The 20,789-nt window shown below is 53.3% G+C and overlaps 3 protein-coding genes across 4 annotated transcripts in view; 2 read left to right on the forward strand and 1 right to left on the reverse strand.

Moving 5' to 3' along the window:
* The first annotated feature begins 2,945 nt into the window (after window positions 1-2,945).
* PABPN1L (PABPN1 like, cytoplasmic) lies at window positions 2,946-6,864 on the forward strand. The gene is made up of 8 exons (XM_076348845.1): window positions 2,946-2,965; window positions 3,543-3,717; window positions 4,277-4,385; window positions 4,894-4,958; window positions 5,442-5,548; window positions 5,657-5,744; window positions 5,865-6,010; window positions 6,825-6,864. The coding sequence occupies exons 1-8, from the start codon at window positions 2,946-2,948 to the stop codon at window positions 6,862-6,864; spliced, it is 750 nt and encodes a 249-aa protein (XP_076204960.1).
* Window positions 6,865-10,047: 3,183 nt separating this feature from the next.
* On the reverse strand, window positions 10,048-13,639 carry TRAPPC2L (trafficking protein particle complex subunit 2L). The gene is made up of 5 exons (XM_076348920.1): window positions 13,580-13,639; window positions 12,273-12,445; window positions 11,172-11,259; window positions 10,978-11,057; window positions 10,048-10,235 (listed from the first exon to the last, which is right to left on the reverse strand). The coding sequence occupies exons 1-5, from the start codon at window positions 13,610-13,612 to the stop codon at window positions 10,190-10,192; spliced, it is 420 nt and encodes a 139-aa protein (XP_076205035.1). The 5' UTR covers window positions 13,613-13,639; the 3' UTR covers window positions 10,048-10,189.
* A 66-nt stretch (window positions 13,640-13,705) lies between these two features.
* GALNS (galactosamine (N-acetyl)-6-sulfatase) overlaps window positions 13,706-20,789 on the forward strand; it is a 46,206-nt gene continuing 39,122 nt past the window's right edge. Inside the window, exons 1-4 of one of the 2 annotated variants that reach the window (XM_076348918.1) lie at window positions 13,706-13,804; window positions 17,387-17,510; window positions 18,760-18,834; window positions 19,894-19,996. In XM_076348918.1, coding sequence (XP_076205033.1) covers window positions 13,706-13,804; window positions 17,387-17,510; window positions 18,760-18,834; window positions 19,894-19,996 — 401 coding nt within the window. The remainder of the gene's footprint in view (window positions 13,805-17,386; window positions 17,511-18,759; window positions 18,835-19,893; window positions 19,997-20,789) is intronic. The other variant, XM_076348919.1, reaches the window with a different exon arrangement.

Below are 20,789 nucleotides of genomic sequence, written 5' to 3' on the forward strand. Positions count from 1 at the left end.
GAACCCGCTGGAGGCTGTGGCGTGGGGGAGCGAGGCTGGCCGGAGGCGAACAGAAGTCGTGTGCTCGATAGGAGCTGTAGTTTTTCCGCATTTGCAAAAACCATCCTGTGTGTTTTCTGTAGGGGAGGAAGAGGAGGGAAGGGCTTGGGGCCGGGTCGGGTTTTGTTGCCAGTCACCCAAGGGCCCGGGCTGCCGGCGCTGCCTTCGCAGCTGCCTCCTGTGATGGCCGTGCCGCGCCGTGCCGTGCCGTGCCGTGCCGTGCCGTGCCGTGCCGCAGCAGAGCTTGGTGCACGGGGCGCCCCTGAGGCGACGTTACCGGTCCCGTGCCACCAGCACCGAGCCTTGCTGCAGCTTTGCGCACCCCGAGGCCTCGGTGCATCCCGCCGGGGGGGGATTCTGTGCACCCCAAGGCTTCAGTGCATCCCCCCCCGGGGGGGTTTCTGTGCACCCCAAGACCTCAGTGCATCCCCCCAGGGGGTTTCTGTGTACCCCGAGGCTGGGAGCTTTGCCGGTGCCCCTCGAGTGACTGTTCACTTTATTTATGGTGTGACATATGTAATATTGTCTATTTTTCTTACGTTTCCTGAGAAGAGGTAATATATAAGAGTATTGCAGAAGCACCTGCTGCGGGGCCGCCTGCTCCCCCGGGTGTCCATCCCGTTCCTGCCCTTCCCGCCACCCGTGTCCCCGCGTGCCCCCGGCCCCGCTCCGCACCGGGGCTCTGCCTCTCTACCTCCGCCTCGCCAGGAAACCGCAGGCGAGAGCATTTCCACGGAGTCTGCTCTCGTTTCCACTCCCTTCTGGTTTGCTTTTTTTTTAATTATTATTTTCTTCTTTTTTTTTTTTTTTTAATAATAATAAAAATACCCTACAGAACCTTGCATTGAAACCAAAAGCCGAGGGAGGGAGGGGACGGGCGGCGCGGCGCTAGCAGACGTCCAAACCAGAACGACAGCTTTAAAGTGTAGTATTTCCCAAAAATTCGTGATGCGGGGAGGACGGCAGTGGCGGTGCGGCCGCGGGGCCGGAGTGATGTGGGCACGGAGGGGGCCGTGGTGGCCGGGGAGGCGCTGGCCGGAGCGGCGGGCGCTTCCGCGGGGTTTTGCTCCAAAATGGTGTTGGGACATGCCGGGGGGGGGGGCAGGGGACGCGTGCCCCGTGCCATGCCCAAGCCATGTCCTTTGGTGGCTTTGTGGCATCTGGGAGATGGCAGACGGATGAGCCACGTGGTGCTGGCACAGCCTGGCCGGGGGGTAGGGACACCCTGGTGACTGTGGGACAGCTCGGGGACACGGGGTGCCGGGGTGGCCGGGCACAGTCTTCTGCCACATCGGGTGCCCGTGGCTGCCCACGGCTGCCCGTCTTGGGTTTCCTCCCCGCCATGGTGGCTGGGGCCGGGGATGGTGTTGGCGGTGTGGGGACAGCCTGCCCGAGGTCCCGGTCCCCGCGGGGAGGCAGAGCCTGGGGCGCTGGGTGCTGGGTGCTGGCTGTGGCACCAGGCTGGAAGAGGTGGCAGGAGAGATGTGGCTCTCCTCTGGCGCCAAGCGTGGCACCGGGGCCCCATCCCTGGCGGGCGAGGGTCTCTCCAGCTCCTTCTTTGCATTCCCAACCCGAAATCCCAGCTGAAACCAAAGTGCCGTGTCCTGGCGAGGCTGGGCACCCCCGAGCGGGGGTCCCGCACCTGCCTGGGCTTTGCTCCATCACTGCCGGAGCCCCCCACAACCCCCCCGCAGCCTCTCCTCGCCCTCCTCCTCCGGGACCTGCTGGGGTTCCCCCTTCTCCTCGGGGTGGCCCCCTGGATCCCGGTGGGTTTGAGGTCGGGGACAAGATGCCACCTTGTTCCCGGGTCCCCAGGCACTGTGCTGGGGTGTCCCCGCCGCGGTGGCAGCCCCGGGGGCTCCTCCGATGCCACCGAACGCCACAGCCCTGGGAGGGAGGTGTCGTGCCGCCAGCCCCCCTCGCTCACGGCTGCGCGGGCAGCACCGGTTCCCTGGTCCCGTGCGGGGCTGAGCCCTGCCCGCGTTACCCTGCCAGCCCTGGGGACAGGGGTGCTGGGGCACGGGGGTCCCCGGGGGGGGGGCTGGAAACCAGAGCCCCCTGCCAGGGCCGGGTGGGCACGGCGGCAGCCTGCCCTGCCCTGCCGCGTGGGTTTTGGGGGCCAGCCCAGAGAGATGACGTGGTAGGACTTTCCTTCGGCATGCTGTCCCCCCCCCTTGCTGTTTCCCGCTTTCTCTAAGTGTACTGTATGTTTGACCTGTGAAAGATGTAAACTTTATGATTCAGGTTATGTCTGTTCTTAACTCTGTATCTGTGTAATAAAGACAATTTAATATCAACCGGAGGCTCCGTAGCCTGGGCTTGTGCTGGGTGCCCTCGCCCCCCTCTCCCGGCAGTGCCCTGCACCCTGTGCCCCCGACCCTGGGGGGGGGGGGGTCATTATGGCCCTGGGGTCGGTCGCTGCCCCGTGTCCAGCTCTGAGGAGGGGTGTCCATCGTGGGGAGCATTCAGGGTTGTCCCCAGGGAACCCAAAGGGATCTTCCCTCCCTGCTGCAGATGCTGCACCCCCTCGGGGTGCCCCGCTGCTCCCCCTGTGCCTGGGGCAGCTGCTGTGGCACCCAGCACCACCAGCGGGGTCGGTGGACAAGGCACGTCCCTAAAAACGGGGGGCCGTGCCCCCGCCCGGCCACACGTGTCGACCCCCGCAGGGCTCACGCGCGTTCCCCGGCCTCCCCCGGGGCTCGAACCCGCGGTCTCAGGGTCCCGGCCGGGCGGGGCCGCCTCCCCCTCCCTGCCGGCACGGGGCGTGGCCTGGCGGCGCGCCCTGCCCTGATTGGCCCCTGATGTATGAAAGTGGCGCGCCGGCGGGAGATCCGCACGTGGCGGCGGGAGATCCGCACGTGGCGCCGCTCCCCTGGTTCCCGCCGGCTCCGCGGAGGGAGCGCAGCATGTTCGGGGGCCGGGCGAGGTGGGTCTGGGGCGGGACGGGGCGGGGGGAGCGGGACGGGGCCCAGCTCGGTGCCAGGCGCTGAGGCTCCCCGGGCTGGAGCGGGGTCAGCTTCTCGCTGATGGGTGGGAGAGTTTGTCCCTCTGTGGGCTCGAGCCCAGAGTCCGGGGCTGAAAAGCTGCGCGCTTGCCTTTGCTTGGGTGAGGCAGGGCTCCCTCCCGCTCCCTCTGTGCAGCCGGGGAGCTCTGCTGGTGGAGCAGGTCCTGCCTCCTCTTCCCCTTCCCTGCCGGTGGGCTGTGATGCTTGCGCCTGTTTCTTTCACCCAAGGGAAGCTGCTTCCAGGTCTCCTCTGCAGCCCCCTGAGCTGGGAAGTGGCTCGGTATGAACTGGAGACCTTTCAGTAGCCCTCGCTCCTGCAGTTCTGGGGTCCTGCCGCGAGCTCGCCTGTAGCACCGAGAGCAAACTGCTTTGGCGGCACCTGTTCATCCTTCTGCTGGAAGCACCCTTGGAGCCTCTGCCTGGCTGGCGTTCTGCTTTAGGTTCTATGTTAAATGGCTGTTTGTTTGTTAAATGGCTTTTTGCCCCTGTTCCCACCCAGTCCTCTCTTCCTGGACACTTCAGGGATCTGGTGGCAGGACCCGCCGTCCCTGGCAGCGGTGGAGGCATCCTGGGACGTGACAGAGATGGCAGCTCTGCGGAAGGCTGCAGACGACAACTCGGACCTGAGCCATCTGGAGAGGGACAGGGCGGAGGAGCTGGCTGTGCCGGACCCAGTGAGTGCCTGGCTGAGTGTGGAATCAATTTTCCCTGTTTCTCTAAGGAAATGGGAAACTTTCTACACTGCTCTTCAAGTGCTTCTAAAAATTAAGAATAAGAATAATCTTGGGGCCCTGATGTTAAAATCCCTGAGCTGGGAAGCTGGAAATTGAATTGTCACTCTCCTGCTGCTTAGCGTTCACTGCTGAGATGTCTGCCTGGCTGAGCGAGAGTAAATGGCTCCTGTTTGTCACCAGCTTAAATCTCCGGTTCCCTCTGGCAGCTCTGGTGCTGCTGGGGCCTCTCTGCTGCAGCACACGCTGCTTCGCAGGCAAGCACGGGAAAGGAAACGTTTCCTTGTTCTTCCTCCCCGGTGGAGGTTGGAGCTGAACTCCCCTTTTGTGGGACAGGCTGTTGTCCCCAGCAGCCAGCCCACCCTTGTCCCCAGCCTGGGAAGGCACTGCTGGTGGAGGTGCGTGCTGTGCAGCACTGCAACGTCCCAGCCCAGGGTGGGGAGCGGGGTTGGGGCGTCCCTGCTCCGTGTGCTGCTCACGCAAGCCTTGGTTTGGGTTTCAGGAGCTGGAGGCCATCAAAGCCCGAGTGAGAGAGATGGAGAAAGAGGATGAGAGGCTGAAGGAGTTGCAGCTGGAAGCTGAGAGCCGCCTCATCGTGAGCTCGGAGGCAGGTACGGGCTGTCCCCGGGTGCTGCTGTCCCCACCCCGGGGACACCTCTGGGGCACAGGGTGGCGATCGGAGCCAGAGCATGTGGCTCTGCCTCTCCTGGCAGCCTGGGGCTGGACACGTAAGGTGGGTGAGGGATGGAGTCCCAGGGATGGCATGGTGCTAATGCAGGTTATAGCCACTCTTACCTCCTACCTTTGCAGGCCAAGATGCAGTAAATTAATTTAATTAAATTTAGTTCAATTAAGTAATTGAGTTTAGCACCAACAGCCCCAGCAGAGCAATCACCCTGGGGGGGGGGGGGTTGTGAAGAGAGGGGGGGCAAGGGGATGGAGGAGGCAGCAGTGTGGGGATTAGGGTATGCCTGGATGTGACCAGGGACCTGGGGAGCTTTGCAGGGTGTCAGCTCGGTGGCGGCCGTGCTGGGAGCAGACCCGCTTGGACAGATGTCCCTCTGCAAGAGGGCTCCTGCGACTCTGTCCAGCGTGACAAAACAGCCCTCATCTCTGCAGGTCTCTTCCCAAAGACAACCCAGGAGAAGATGGAGGTTGACCAGCGATCCATCTACGTGGGCAATGTAAGTGGGAGGCCCTGGAGCAGAGCCCACCTCACTGCTCCTTGCCCAGCTGGACGTATGTCCGAGATCCCTACCACAGGGGCCCATCCGCCCCCCGCCGAAGGCTGGCTGGTCCCATCCCGAATGCTTCTCCTCTGCCCAGCCCAGACTGGGAATGTGGCTCAGCATCTGCCCGTGATCCTCAGCCACTTGCAGATAATCTGTTGCAAGTGTCAGCTCCCCAAAATACCCCGCTGGAAGCTGCGGGTCGTGCAGCATTGCTTGTTCCCCCAAAGGGGGGGAGCTGTCTCTTGGATTGGGGTTTCCAGGCTGGAGCATTCAGCTGGAAGGGTCTCCTGAACCTCAGGAGATGGTGAGGCCGTGGTGGCAAGGTGTGGCTGGGGTCAGCCGGGCCCTTTGCCTCCCACGATGGTGTGCGAATGCAGACCCACGAGGCGGGGGGGCTGGCTAGCGGCACTGGAGGGGCTGGGACTGTCATTGCAGGTGGACTATGGGGGCACGGCGGAAGAGCTGGAGTCTCACTTCAACAGCTGCGGGCAGATCAACCGAGTGACCATCCTCTGCGACAAGTTCTCGGGGCATCCTAAAGGGTCAGCGCTGTGCGCAGGGGATGGGGTGTCGAGGGCGCTGCCCTGTGCTCCCCAGCCTTTGGGAACAGGGGGTGTCCCTGGGGCCCTGCTCACCCCGTCCCCTTGCAGGTACGCCTACATCGAGTTTGAAGAGAAGAGCTCCGTGAAGGCTGCGGTGGAGCTGGATGAGAGTGTGTTCAGAGGCCGTGTCATTAAGGTAAGAGCTGGATGAGGCCCCGGGGTGGTGCATGCGTCCGTCCCTCCCAGCCCCGTGTGCGTGGGGCTGTGCTGAACCCCGGTGCTGGCAGCACTGGCTGAGCCACCCCATGCCTTCCAGGTGCTGCCCAAGAGGACCAACATGCCGGGCATCAGCACTACTGACCGCGGGGGCTACCGGGGCCGATTCCAAGCCCGGGGAGGGCTGGCCCAGCGGGGAGGCTACTACGGAGGGCAGCACCCGAGGGTGCGAGGGAGGACATACAGGTGAGTGGCCGCACGGAGGGGTTTCCTTGCGTATTTGGGTCAAGATCCCTGTGGAGCAGGGTGTCCTCAGGATGGGGATAACTGCCTCTCCCTCTGGCCGTGCTCAGCTTCTCGGCTTTGCACCTCCCACCCTGGCATGGACAGGAGGATGGAGAAGGGCTCCGGCAGGCGTATTCTCCTGGAGACCTGTGCTAGAAATGTCTCCTGCCCGTCGTGTGCTGTTAGCATCACCCCGGTGTCTGTGGGGTCAGCAGGAACCTGGTGGCTGGTCTGGCTGGGACACGGGCACCTCGGGGGGACTGTGGGCAGCCGAGATGGGGAGGGACCGAAGTGAGCAGCCGGTGATGGCACGGCAGACCCATCCCCACTGCTGTCCCGGCATCCCTCGCATCCCCAGCACAGGCCTGGAGCTATTCTCCGGCACACCTCCTGCTGCTCGTGCATCCATGAGCTCACTGCAGATTAGCTTCAATGATGTCCTGGCCCCTTCGGCACTGCGGGAGGAAGCGGAGAGGAGCTTCGGGGGTGGAAGAAACACCTGGAAACTTGCTGCTGTCCCCCCCATCCCTGCAGGGATTTGGGGGGTGGGGGGTGGGCATCACGCTCCCAAGCCTGACCGGTCCCGGAGCCATGCCTGGCTTTGGGGCTCTCCTGTCCTTCGGGGGTACGCTGGGTTCAGTCTGGGTTAGCTGGGGCAGAAGGGTGAGTCCCACCTTTTGGAGGGGCGGAGGGGGCAGGTAGCTAGCTGTGCTTTTTGGCATCTCAGCTGAGCAACGCCCCTGTGCTTTAGGATGCTGCTTTTGTTCTTGTTTAGGGGTCGGGCAAGGCTGCTGCCTTGGTATTTTCCATACTAGAAAGGACTGGACTTCCCTGGTGACGCCGATGGGACTGAAATGAGGAGATGGGATTGGAGAGACTTAAAAATATGCCTACCCAAGCCAAAAAAGATTAATTTTAAAATGCCATCTGCCTGGCCGTGAGGATTACTGGTGAGGCAGCCGGAGTGCTGGGCTGCGGGAGGGAAGACTGGATCCGTTCCACCCGCACATCGGCCAGATCCCTGCCGGCATCCCAGGAGGGGGCTCACCTTAGCTTTGCTTAGGGGATTGCGTTTTCATCGAGAAGAGTCTCATTCCAGAGAACACCCTGTCCTGGGAAGGGCTTTCCCTGACCATCAAGTCTCATCCTCATCTCACAGAAAAGGGCTGCTACTGGAGGGTTCGGTGTAAACCTGGTTTGGCTTTTAGCTGTCCAAATGCCCTCCACCCCACCGCGAGGGCGGACCTGTCCTGCTCGGCCCGTGAAGCACCCTCAGCTTTGCCAGCTGTTTCTACAGGAGCTGGATGTTGCTTTCTCTTGCCCGTAAGATCCTAAAGACCTTTCCAAAGACTGCTTTCTTCTCCAGATCAGCGGAGAAAGTCTTGGGTCGCAGCTCTGGACCTGACTGCTGGAGAGCTTTTCCTTAACTCCATCAGCCTTGTGGATTTCTGCCCTTGCTCTTGGGAAGAGGATGGAGCCTAACGATGTGTTTTGTTTGGGTCTGGTTTTTGGCTCGCTGCTGCTGTTGTACAACCGGGGGAGGGAAAAAGCATCCCTTGCTGTTTCTCTGGAAGCCTCTGTATCTCCGTGGTGGTTAAACGAGACCTGGGTGTCACAAAACCCTTCCCCCCTTTTTATTTCAGAAGTCAACAACCCCCTCTTACCTCCTGCTTTTATCCCAAAGCTACAGGGATCAAAGAGTGCTGCTAACGCATCACTCTATTTCTAGCAGTAGCAGCGTTACAAAATCTGTTGCAAATTTGGTCTGATCTTCCTCTTTACTCCCGTCACCATTCCTGCTCCAGATCCGCATCTGGGGATGGCGTGAGCCCAGCTGAACGAGAGGGTCAGGACTGAAGCGCACCACAGGAGCTGGGTACCGGAGAACAAGCGCTGCCTGGCACTTCCCCTTCCTGCTGATCTTGTGTTTATGAGCTCTGAAACCGCTCGTTTTTAAAGGAAAAACTTTGTGTTAAAAGAGGCAGGCTGCGAACACCAGCAGACAGCGTTACTGTGTGAAGTTCTGCATTGAAATCGGCTTTATTACGTAATTCTCACGCTAATCTTTCGGGATCCTTGGTTAGGATTCCTCTAACCCAGATGCAACAGATGCGACCGACTCCTAAAGCAGCTTTTCACAGCTCAGGGGGCATTGCCAGGCTAAAAATCCCACTGATTTCCCCCCCCCTCCCCCCCTTAAGATCTCAGGATTTTTTTTTTAGAGCTTGGGGCCTTAACTCTTCATGTTGTGTTGATTTTGCACTTTGCCCAGCGTGGACTCTGCTGCCGAGGCTGGTCTTGATCCGAGCTACCCTCAGGCTTAGACTACAAAACTGGCTTTTTCTAGGGCTTTAAACTTTCCATTTAGTAGCTTTGTAAATTCTTGAGACTTAAATTTTTAACAAAAACTACTTTGGGGTGTTCGGAGTCTCTTGTGGAAGAGGAAATGCTGAGCTCCTGTCTCTGAGTGAAAAGAGTGAAGATTTTTATATGAAAATGTTTTGGAATAGCAGTGTACAGCTGTGCCTTGTTTAGATGGTGGGAGAAGCTCAAACACTTTCATCTCCCATTATTTGACAGGTTGTTGTTGATTAAATGTATTTAAGTTCTGTTTGAGAAGGTACTGTAAATTTCACTTATTTTTAAAATAAATGATCCTGCTGTGTGAACTTCATCTGCAGTGAGGCTGCGCTGGCTGTGAGCTGACGCTCTACGCTGACCTGGCTTTCTCTGGGCTTCTTGTATCCTTTGGAGCTGTGCAGAGCTTTTTTTTTTTTTGTATTTTTAGCTATGTTTTATGTATTTTTAACTGATTAGGTGCTTGAAGCACAGACTGCTGCCTGCGGGGCAGGAAGGACTCGGAGTAGAGGTGGGTGAAAAGCACCGAGTGGCTGCTCAGTGCTTACGCCTGCCTGCGTTACCTCTGCTGAACTTGCTGCAGCTGCACAGCCTTGCGTAGCGCGAGTGCACTGCACAAGTGATGAAGAAGCTGGGATGCTTTTCTAGTCTAGCTCGTATTTTTTTCTATATAAATACCTGCTATTGATTTGGTAGTCTTTAATTAGAACAGCAGGGAGCTGCAGGGGGAGGAGATGCTAATAGAGATTAGTTTGGGATGAGCCAGGCAGCTGTGCAATCCTCACGTCTTAATCTCTTGGTGTGGATTTAACCCAGCTGCACTACCTGTGCTCCCTGACCTGGGCTAGAAATGCTGTTAAGTGTGCCCGGCCTGTCTGACTGAGGTGCAAACTGCTAACAGCAAATGCTGTTGAATGTGAGTCACCCAAAGACCTTCCCCAGGAAGGCAAGATCAGTGCAGGGCTTGATCGGGTTCAAGGTGGTGCTTTGAGACCAGCTGTTTGCTGTCTGCCAGAGCTTTCTCAAGTACATAAACAGTGGCTGGGGTTGCGGAGAAACCTGGAGCCTTTGGCTGATGTGCAGAGTTTTCTCTTTCCAAGAACTAATGGAGTAAGTACATACAGATCTGAGCGCTCCCAGCTAAGGAAAAACAGGACAAGGAGCCCAAGTGTGTTTGAATTAAGCATTGCTTGTGATGTTCCTGTCAGAATGAACGGTCCTGAGCAGTGAAGGGGGCTGGCAAAGAGCAAAAGGACTACTGTTGCTGATGTGCTGCTCCTGCTTCAGAGGAACCGCCCTGATGCACCAGTACTTCTGAGGAACAGCGTCACTATCCCTGCCTCTCATCTGACTGAAATCTAGGTTGACCCTCATAATAATCTCTTAGCTGTCTCTTGTGCAGCTGTGCTTGCTCTAATCACAAGCACAGCAGGAACTGCTGTTTTTACACAAAGCCCAATTTCTACAGAAACATCTGAGTTGCGCAGGGGCACAGCTGCACACATTTCTGTAGGGAACAAACCTCCTGACACTGCTGACCTTCCTGAAGGAAGAGCTGGCTCTCACATTTACCTGAAGGCAGAAAGCTGAACAGTGACTTCTGTGCTATACGCAGGCTTGCTAGAGTAGAAACGCGTGCAAACCTTGCAGGTGTCGAGTTTATTTTACATAGAATAAACTTAAAATATTACACAGAATGAAGACAATATATACATCACTTGGCAGGCACGCTCCTGTACACGGGGAATGTTCTCAGCACTCGAGATGAGAAGGGGCAGAGCCTCAGCACACCTGCATCATCATGGAGTTCACCATATTATCAAAAGCCCTAGAGAAGGAAATGAACACACAATATTAAAGGAAGCGGCTAGTTCTGCACAGCAGATCTCTTGTAACAAAACCAATGGCTAACGATGCCTCTTCCTGGTTAACAAGCTGGATTTCCCCAGGCTGAATACATGGTTTCACTCTTTAACTACAGCATGCTCTGTTGAGTGAATAATGACTTTTAATTAAGCTGAAGTAAGGACAGGTCTTATCCTGGCTGTAGACCTGCCTCAGCAGAGTGTAAAAGAAGTTGTTCTTCCCTAGGCAATAGAAACTCTCAACATTATTAACATTCCCTGTGAGATTCCAGATGAGAAATGGGGGGCACCGGCCCTCACATGTGAGGAATTAGGCGTGCTGAACGCCCATCTGTCCTTACCCAAGGATAAGCCCTGGACAAGTGCAGTTGTTCACTGTTTAACCTGCTCTATTTATCTATGTTTATGCTCACATTTGCCTATGAAACAAGTAACTTTTTCTCCCCAAGAAATTACTTTTCTTGAGCTAATGTTTCTAACACCAGTTCTGAGGCGGGAGTGAGAGTTCAATGTAACTTCTCATGAGACTTTGGTCAGAGTTTTCCATTATGCAGTAATGGCCCAAAGACCAGACAGCTGTTTTCCATTTAGGCAGTTGGAGCATGCACATCTGAACTGGTCGACCACAGGGGTTATGCTCTTGGTCCTATTACATCATAGGTACACTGCAAGTTCCAGAAAGATCAGTACGGTCAACCCGCTTACCTGGAATGGATACAGTCCCCAGGGTTATAAAAAGGGTTACACATTATGTCCGTATACGAATTATGCAGTTTTCGGAACATCTGAAAAGGGATTGTAGTTTAATTAAATTTTTTTTGCTTCTCAGCACTTTATGAATAAGCGGAAGTAGCAAAAACACTGATGTAGCAAGTTGTGCTCTGATTTCCTGCACTTACACTGCGGATCTCATTGTCTCGAAGTGCTGTGTTTGAAGAATCCACCACCATAACAAACTTCACCTTCGAATTTGTCACGTAGCCGTATCTGTGCAGCTGTTAAGGCATGCGCTTCTGACACGCCAGAGCCTGGCAAAGCAACTAAAACAAGGCTGGAATATACTCAAAGAAACAAGTTGAAAGGAAACATCATGTTCTTGCTGCGCCCAGCACATAACTAGGACTAGAGGAGGTAAGCAAGACGCGAGACTGCAGGAACTGTATCCCCTTTCTATCTGACTTCTCCCACCTTTGGTAACTCCAGGTCAAGCTTGCTCCTACGCTGGCCAGTAAGGCACGCCTTGCAATTTCAGAAGCAGCCTCCCGCTAGCTATTTTGGTAAGGGTTTCTCTCTTCTTAAGAACCATTTCAGTGACACAGCCACCTTATTTATTCTTGTTTGGGGGACCACAATCAGAGACCTGGCGATCTTCTAATATCAGCCAGCGTGACTGACCCGAGACTTCAAAAATTAACCACCGGTTTATGAAAACCCAGAAATCAGGTCTGCTGATAACTTCCATCTGCGGGATTCAGAGAAAAAGCCAAAGAAAGTTCAAAAGATCAACTTTGTGACTTAAGAACACTGGGGCAGCTGTGTCCGTCCAGTACAGATTTTAGAGAAATCAGACCACACACCTGGGATTTAGGTACTTGACCAGAGACACCTTCATACTCCTGCTACTTTCACTGGTGTTACAAAAGAGTCTAAGCTTTGGTCTAGTCACAGTCAACTGTTTTAGCTAAGCAGGGAATAAAGCACCCAGTTTATGAAAGGTGAAGTCTAGCTGCACCAGACACTAGTCACACCTTGCGCTCCCTCTTGTAGGCTAAAGGTAAATTTTTCCACCACCTGGTTGGGCAACGAAGCAGCTGCTGAACTGACCAAGGCACCAAACCTGAACCTCTACCTGACAAACTGGTCAGTGAACAAGTCTGCGTATTTTCTGCTGGCGTCTTTAACGTGGCACCAAGTAGGAAGAGAGGTTTCCCACACAGAGCCCCTCGCAAGAAAGATCCTATAAATACATGCTGGCGTGGCAAAAGGCATGAGAAAGATACACCTTGTAGTCTTCAGTGGGGTAGAGGAGCCCTAGGTACAGTTCCCTCTGATCTACAAGAGCCTTGCCCATCGCAGAGATCTTTTCATCCACGACATCGAGGGAAGTGTGCACGGTGTAGTGGAACTTCAGCTCGTTTTCGGTTGGAACGCTCCGGATGTAGAGGGGGTAGTTCTGAGGAGGAGAACAAATAACACTAACTAGGACCGGCCACTCCACCGTGTAAGTGACGGCTGATGCCACGACAGTGCTTTTACGTTAAGAATTGCTGCCATCAGAAGTAAGCTATTTTAACCATTTCACGTTCACAGCCGTCACAGCACAGCCCCCCTTTACACCCTGCAGCGCTTGTGGAACCGATCTGTCTCCATACACCAGTGGCAACAGAATTATTTATCCACACACACACTTGACCTGCCCCCTTACCCCAGCAGGGCCTGTCCCTAGCTCATCAGAAAACCCCTCTCCTGGCAGCAGGTCAGTAGGGCAGCCTCGCACTGTCCCTGCGCTCGCTACGCCAGCTCCCCCTGCCCTGGTCTCAGCCTGCTCCTGCCCAGCCCACTTCAACCTCCAGTCTCTGTCCCGCTCCCCCCCGTATCTGCCAAGGCTCTGCCCCGCTCAGGCCCCACAACCTGAGACCCTGCCCCGGTCCCCTCACCCCTACCCCACAACCTCACCCGGCCCCACAGCCCCAGTCCCACTCCCCTTCTCGCTCCTGCTCAGGCCCCACAACCTCAGCCCCACTCCCCTCACTCCTGCTCAGGCCCCACGACCCCACCTGGCCCCCCTGCCCCACTCAGGGCCCACTGCCCCACTCAGGCCCCACGGCCCCATCTGGCCCCACTGCCCCACTTAGGCCCCACGGCCCCATCTGGCCCCACTCAGGCCCCACGACCACCACTGCCCCACTCAGGCCCCACGGCCCCATCTGGCCCCACTGCCCCACTTAGGCCCCACGGCCCCATCTGGCCCCACTCAGGCCCCACGACCACCACTGCCCCACTCAGGCCCCACGGCCCCATCTGGCCCCACTCAGGCCCCACGACCACCACTGCCCCACTCAGGCCCCACGGCCCCACTCAGGCCCCACGACCACCACTGCCCCACTCAGGGCCCACTGCCCCATTCAGGCCCCACGACCCCACCTGGCCCCACTGCCCCACTGAGGCCCCACAGCTCCACCTGGCCCCACTCAGGCCCTACGGCCCCACCTGGCCCCACGGCCCCACTCAGGCCCCACCTGGCCCCACTGCCCTCTCAGGCCCCGCAACCTGAGGCCCAGCCCCGCTCCCCTCACCCCCGCCCCACCTCCTTGGCGATCACGGCGATGCACACCGCCATCTTGTCTCCGCCTCCGCCGTCCCCCTCCCGCCCGTCACGTGAGGCGGGCGGCGCTCACGTGACGCGCGGTGGGCGCGCGGGGCGGCGGTTGCCATGGCGAGGGCGGTGCTGGTGCCCCTCTGCCTGTGCTGGGCCCTGGGCCCCGCCGCGGCCTCCGCGCCGCCCAACCTCCTCCTCCTCCTCATGGACGACGTGAGTGGGGCTGGGGGGGGGTCCCGGGGGACGGGACACTTGTCACTGGTGGGGGGGACAGGGGCCCGTGTCACTAGGAGGAGGTCACTTTGGGGGGGGGTGACGCTGAGGGGGGCGTTGGGGTGGAGGGAGGGGACGTTGGTCACCGGGGAGGGGGGCCTGTTTGTGACCAAGAAGGGGGCTGGGTACCTGTCCCCCAGAGGGGGGGCTTGGGTTCCTGGGAAGGGCTCAGTGTGGCTGAGGGAAACTGGGGCCTCGGCTCCATGGGGTGCTTGTTACGGGGCGGGGGGCCGGGGGGGGGGGGGGGTGCTTCTCATCGGGGTGAGAGCAGGGCCCTCGTGGTGAGGCGGGGTCCTGGGGCTGGCGGAGGGGCTCCCGTGGTGGCCCACCCTCACCCAGGCCCTGGCGATGGGCGCTCGGCGGGGCACGGTTTGAGCACCAGCGCCTTGCGGGCAGGGCCGCTGTTAGAAACGTTCTGCTGATGCCCGGGAAATTTGTTTGCACGGCATGTCAGAGATGCCGTGGTGGTCGTCCCCGAGTTCGCGGGAGCATCGTGGCGCGTGGGCTAGGTCCAAAGCTGTACTGGTGCCGAGGCAGAGGCCTTTAAATAGAGGTTTCATCAAGTTGGCTCCCCATGAGCCTTATCCTGCAAATTACTCTTTCTGGACATCCTCCGAAGTGCACATCAAGGGCCGTTTTTGGGCCTGGCAAGACTTGTGTTTTGAGAGCGTGTCTTGAGCATTTATTTGCTTCTTTGTGCTCCCTAGAGCTCTGTCTCACTGACTCCTGCCGAGCAGAGCTCTCCCTCATGTGCACGATCCCACCTAGGTCGCAGCGTCCAGGTTCACGCGTCACCCCTTCCAGGTGGCGTGGCCTCCGCGTTCAGCCGTCTGCTACATCTGTTCCCTTTGTCGGTAGGCCAGCGCCTGTGGGACAGCACGTGAATAGGGTCTGTACCGTGATTCATGGTCAGAGGTCTTCAGCACAGTGATTCAGGCGCAGCTCACGGGTTGATGGGATGATCTTGAAAAGTTTGATTGAAATAAGCAGGAATATTTAAATAAGTTTGTAAGTACTTACTCTGAAAGCCATCACGCTCGGTTGCTTTCTTTCTTGAGTCCTTTCCCGAGTTTGTGTAAGAAGCAGTGAAGAAAGGAAAGGAAGGCCCAGGCCTGGCGTATCCCTGCCCTGCCCCTCCTTCAGGGCAGAGCTGCCCTGGGTGACCTGCACTAGAGACACTGCACACAAACCTCTCGTTATTCCTTGTGTGTGGATGTCCTGCTGAAAACAAATGAGACTTCTCAGATCTATAAAGTCAAGCCCATATGCAAGTCTTTTGGAATCGGTGCTTACACAACTACATACCTTATCTAGAAGTCTAATCATCTTATCTATCAGTCTGTTCATAATGACTGAGCAATTAACTCCACAGTCCTTGGCGAAGGGTTCCACCGGCTGGTAAATGTTGAAAAACAGGATGTTTTGGTGATTTTCAAACCTTGGTAGAATCGTTCTGAAGTTAAGGCTTGGTTTTGTAGCCTACAAAAATAATTGTGGCGATATCTTCTAATACCAGCGATGGATGTAGTTGTAGTAGCACTGAATAAGGTGCAGCTACAAGCGTAGACGAAGAAACTCCAATACGTTTCAGGAAATGTTTTAGAAACCCAAACTTGCCTCCTGAAAATCTAAACAAGAACAAAACTAATTCCGCTAATTTTTGCTCTCTGAACTGGGGGAAGAAAAAAAAAAAAGGCAATAAATCATTAAAGAGCAGAAATAATCACAGATTTGTTTCCAACTAAAAGTCTTTTCACTTTTGCACCCTGTAGTGGTCTTAGCCGCATGGGTAAGGAAATATATTCGTTTCCAACACGTTGTTGCTGCCATCTTCCTGTTTTGCTTCTCTTCCAATATTTTCATGTCATCTTTCAGGTGCGTTTGTAGTAGAAACGTGTTGTGTGCCATTTTAAGCTACTTGAAAAGCTAATGAGGGTGGGTTTGTGACACGAAGGGTGGGCAAGCTCTTATCGCCTGTTTGGCTCCGTTCTGCCAATTCAACATGACTGTTGATTTCATAGTGTTTCTACACTCCTGTACAAGATAATTACCTTGTAAGCCTAGTTTTTCTGGCCAGTTGAGCCTCCGGCAGTCCATCTCAATTTTCCATTCAGAATTATTTCCCCCCAAGCTGGTATTCGTAATTTTCGAGATGAAAGCTCCTTGGGGCAACGATTATCCCACTCTAGAAGTGTTGGTACGGTACAAGACGTGATGAGGCACAGATCCTGACTGGAGCTTCTGTGAACTATTTATTTATTTAATATACCGTTCATTAAAAATACATTTCCATGGTCTTTTTCCTTTGATCCTTCGGTAATTTCTGTGACTCTGTCACTGTGTGTGAATTAGAGCAACACGATGTTCTTTTTTTCTTTCTTCCTTGATGATAAAGACACTGAAGAATCAAGAACTCGGGGGTGATCCCGTTGAGTCCATGTTAATTCCACACCCTAGTGTTAGGTGGTAACATTTAATTGCTCCTCGCTCAAACCTCAACAGCCGGCTCTGCAGCTCTCCAGCAATTTTCTTTTCCAAACTGCACCACTGCAGTGTAAATGTTAGACTCTCAAATGGGACCAGACAGATGGTTTTCTAAAGATCTCGATGCATTACGCCCTCCGTATCAGTTGCTCACCTGATATGCATCTGTGTTAAAGAAAGCTATTGCCTCTTTCAAAGCATAATATAATCTCCAGCAACCATGGTGCCTAATTGCTCATTAAGTTGCTCCCTTCTAGAACCTTCTGTTGTAAGTCACTTACTTTTATTTGTATTATTACCAGTAATAGTTTTCAGCAACGAACGTAGACAACGTGATGGTGATTTTACGGTTCTCCTGGCGTGTGACCTCTCTGAATTAGGAGGAAGGCGCAGGGTGAAACCGCTGTCTTGCAAATAAGCAGAATGGCATATGATGCCTCTGGCAGGTTTCTCTCCAGAGCTTGATTTTAAAATAAACACTTTCCCTCTTTTCCAGCAGCACTGCTTTTGCGTTTAGACCTCATCCTTGCATTTCTAATTACGTATACACAGATGGATAGATAGATGCAGCAGGCTGAGATGGAGTCCTGGGGTCAATGGTCCAACACAAAACCACGTAGCCAGGGACTGAAGGGTCAGACTTTGCAGCTGTACAACACTGAGCAGATCAGGTGTAACTTCCTTTTCCTCCCTGGTATGTGTGCGCCTGCCAGCCTTCAGGCGCTTGAGTAAGAGTGAAGGCGTTAGGGTTCTTACCCAGTTCTGCTGCAAGTGTTTTAAGGCCTGTTAGCAAGTCATTTAATCTCACGCGTGCCTCAGTTTCCCATTTGCCAATGAAAAGTGTAATAGTTCCCTGCTTCGCAGGGTTGGGGAAGATCATTTTTATCACGTTTGTGAAGTACTCCCTAAATAAGGAGATGAGCACTATAAAGATTTGGAAATGAAGGGATACAATAAAAGCGTTATGTGGGCCCAGAAGCATTGTCGTTGTGGAAGAGTAAAAGTACTTTTACATCTTTTGGTGTGTTCTTTTTACAGATGGGTTGGGGTGATTTGGGAGCTTTCGGAGAGCCTTCTAAGGAAACTCCTAACTTAGACCAGATGGCTTCAGAAGGGATGCTTTTCCTGGATTTTTATACTGCCAACCCCCTCTGTTCTCCATGTGAGTAAACTTGAGTTTTGAACTAGCATGTAAGCATGCCACCTTCTGAGAAGATTGGGACGTTTGCCAGCATCTGACATGAACTAGCAGCCAAACCAGTGATTACCCTCAGGGCAGAGTTTGAATTTGGTGCTTTGATCTTGCATTTTGCTCCCTTTTTATTTACGTTTTGATTGGAAAACGTACAATCTTCGGTTCATACAAAGCCGTGTTTTAGTGATCAAATCAGTCCAGCTAAAGGATTTTTTAAAACATTCTGGTTTAGTATTCTAGCCTCGGTCGTTGCATTTTTTTTCATCTTTCTTATTTTGGGATAAACAGACAAAGTGGTGTCTAAATTGTTGCTGAACATAGTTTGTACAGAGTTTGTCTGATTCCATTGGCTTTGGTGAGACTTTCATGCAAGGAATGGCAGCAGGTTGTGTCCTGCTTTGGACCCTGGTGGTTTGCAAGATTCTTGGGGAAGGGACAATAGATAAAAGAAACGTTTGGGTCTGGGAGACGCAGATATTTTTATCCTTCCTGGTTTTTCTGTGGGGTGGTGTTTTTTTTTTTCTTTCTTTCTTTTTTCCTCAAACCTGATTGGCAGCCAAGAACCGGAACAAAAATGAGGAACGGGGGCTTTTTATTTGGGCTTTCATTTTGGATATAATTTGTCAGTGTGCTGATGACGACGTTGCTCAGAAAAGGCATTTAAAATATGCTGAAGTCCTGCTAAGTCCAGTGGTGGCACTGCATATGCTTAACGTTAAACATCTGTTTAAATGTTTCCTGCAGTCAGGACCTGACTTATTGTCAAAGCTGGACAGCTCTTTCTTCACTACTGCATGACTTTTGTTCAGGCAAGCTTGAAAACTTAGCCTTAAGCATGTAATCAGCTTGTGTTACCATTTCCTCTTACATATATACGTCAGGTTTTCCTTTTAGAATTACTGAGATAGGAGGGCTGCTACATTGACTATTGAAAGTAATTACTCTTCAGCAGTGGGTAATTTAATAGGGGGGCCAAATGTCAGTCGGGTTTGTCCTGGAATGACTCAAATGGTGTCGTATCAGAACCTGGCTATCTCCATGGCTCACTGGAGAGGGGGGTTGCTGCGTGTTCTAATGTGAGTGATCTTAGTAGCTGGCTGTGGCAAAAGGACACTGATGTGCTTCAGTCAGTGCACTGTCCTCAGCCTTAATATGATAATATTAATATTAAGCAGAGAATGCATGTAAAGAAAACATTTTTTGTTGTTATTTGCAGCAAGGGCAGCACTGTTGACGGGCCGTCTCCCAGTGAGGAATGGTTTTTACACCACGAATGCACATGCCAGAAACGGTATGGGCTTCATTCCTGATTTGCCTTCCTCTCTTGATTTCCCTCCGTGCTTTGTAGGAAGTTTTGCTTTGAACAAAGGCTTGGCTCGGTGATCTTCCCCTGTGGTGATCTTCCAGAGTGGCACAAAAAGATTACCATGTTAACCACTGGTAATAAGTGTGAAACGCATTGCTTCCTCCTCATCAAGCAGAAAACCTCCTCAAATTAAGAGACATAAACAAGGCTGGTTAATCCATTTGCTTCTGCTGGCTGAGAAGTGTTTCCTCTGGGCAGTCTAATTGTTGTCTGGTGAAAGAAAGTCACGTGGGGCGTATGCTAATGCCCAGAGTAAAGAACAAGCTGCTTACAGTTTTATTCAGCAGCCAGTTTTCTAACCACTTCAGCCTTGGCAGTTTTATAGCACTGTTGTGCCCATGGTGCTTCCAGGGCAGATTACCAGTTCGTAACGTTTCTGGGTTGATTTTTGGTTCCAGTGTGACAGATGCCACGTGCAACTGTGCAAGCTTGGGCAAGAATCAGCAGCTACCTACTGGTTCACACTGTGTATCAGCAAGTGTGCTTGGCTATCTCCATCCTAACCAAAGTCACACCTTAGAGTCTCAAGGGCCAGAGAACTGTGGACTGGGAGAGACATGGTTTCTTTCAGCTCTTGCACTCTGAGCAAGAGAATCGATCATGTGACTTAGGAAAAAAATGCCTTCGTTTTAGAAAATACAAAGCAAATTTGCAAGAGTAAAGGCAACTCCAATGCATACCTAAAGCACTTGCTTTCTTTATGACCCCCCCTTTCAAGGGTCTCGCCTTCATTCTGTGATGGCAGCCCCCTTTATTATTGGCCGTGGTGTGCAAGTGGGTGGAGATCTCCCTTTGATCTCTCTTAATTAATTTGTTCTCTTCATCTCGTGGCCTGGGAGGACTTCCAAGGAGTGATATTGCTGGAACTTCAAACTAATTGCTATTTCTGATCCAGTAACAGCACTTCTAATGATGGGTAGCCATGAGCTGTTTGCTCTAATATTTGTAAGAGTCGGAAAGAATTTTTTTGTTTGTTTTACACAGCATACACGCCACAGGATATAGTAGGAGGAATCCCAGATTCTGAATTACTGCTTCCAGAGTTGCTGAAGAAAGCTGGCTACATCAATAAGATCATTGGCAAATGGTAAACTTATTTTAAGATCTCTTGCTTTGAGATTGCAGTATGCGTGTGTATGTATTGTGAAGGAGCAGCAGAACAGCCAGAACTGCAGGAAGAAAACTGTTTTGAAGCTCAGATGTCCAACTTTTGAAATCTGTGGTGGATCTTCCCCCCTGCTGTGACCAATTTCTGAATTGAGTGTTACCATTACAAGTACATACATATATCTTCATACAAAGAGTTGAAACGGGGGTGTGGGGGTGTGTATATATATATTTATAAACCCTTCAACTCTTTGTGCTTTCATCCATGTATCACACTACTTAATTTTCTCAAAAAACACCAAGATGTTCTGTTGGAACTTGCCTTGAGCACCTACGTGCTTTTTATCTTTGGCCCCTGCTATGTGTTGGGTTTTTTTGTTAATAGAGTAGACTAAATTGTGAAAGCTTCTTTTTGGGGGGGTAGAAGTGTGTGGTATAGAAATAGAGATGCAGACATCTCCAGGGCTACGCTAAAGATTGTTCATCAGGTGTAGAAGGGCAGGGTGGATAGGAACAGGCTTGATTGGGATAGTTGATACTAGGTGTTTTAAAAGACCTAGAGGGCTGATCCAATACTCTGTGAATATTGCCCTTTATGGACTTTCATGGAAGTACAGTATAGTCTTTGTAGAGGATACAGAAGAACTTTTAAAAACCAATATTTTGTGTTGTCTGTGAAGAATCGGAAGGGAAAAGCCTGGAAGATATTCAGATCAAACAAGCACAGTGGAATTAACGGTGTAATAGTTGAAACTGGTGCATTTGTAACATTG

This window comes from Aptenodytes patagonicus, chromosome 11 (genome assembly GCF_965638725.1).
Source record: "Aptenodytes patagonicus chromosome 11, bAptPat1.pri.cur, whole genome shotgun sequence".
Taxonomy (NCBI): domain Eukaryota; kingdom Metazoa; phylum Chordata; class Aves; order Sphenisciformes; family Spheniscidae; genus Aptenodytes; species Aptenodytes patagonicus.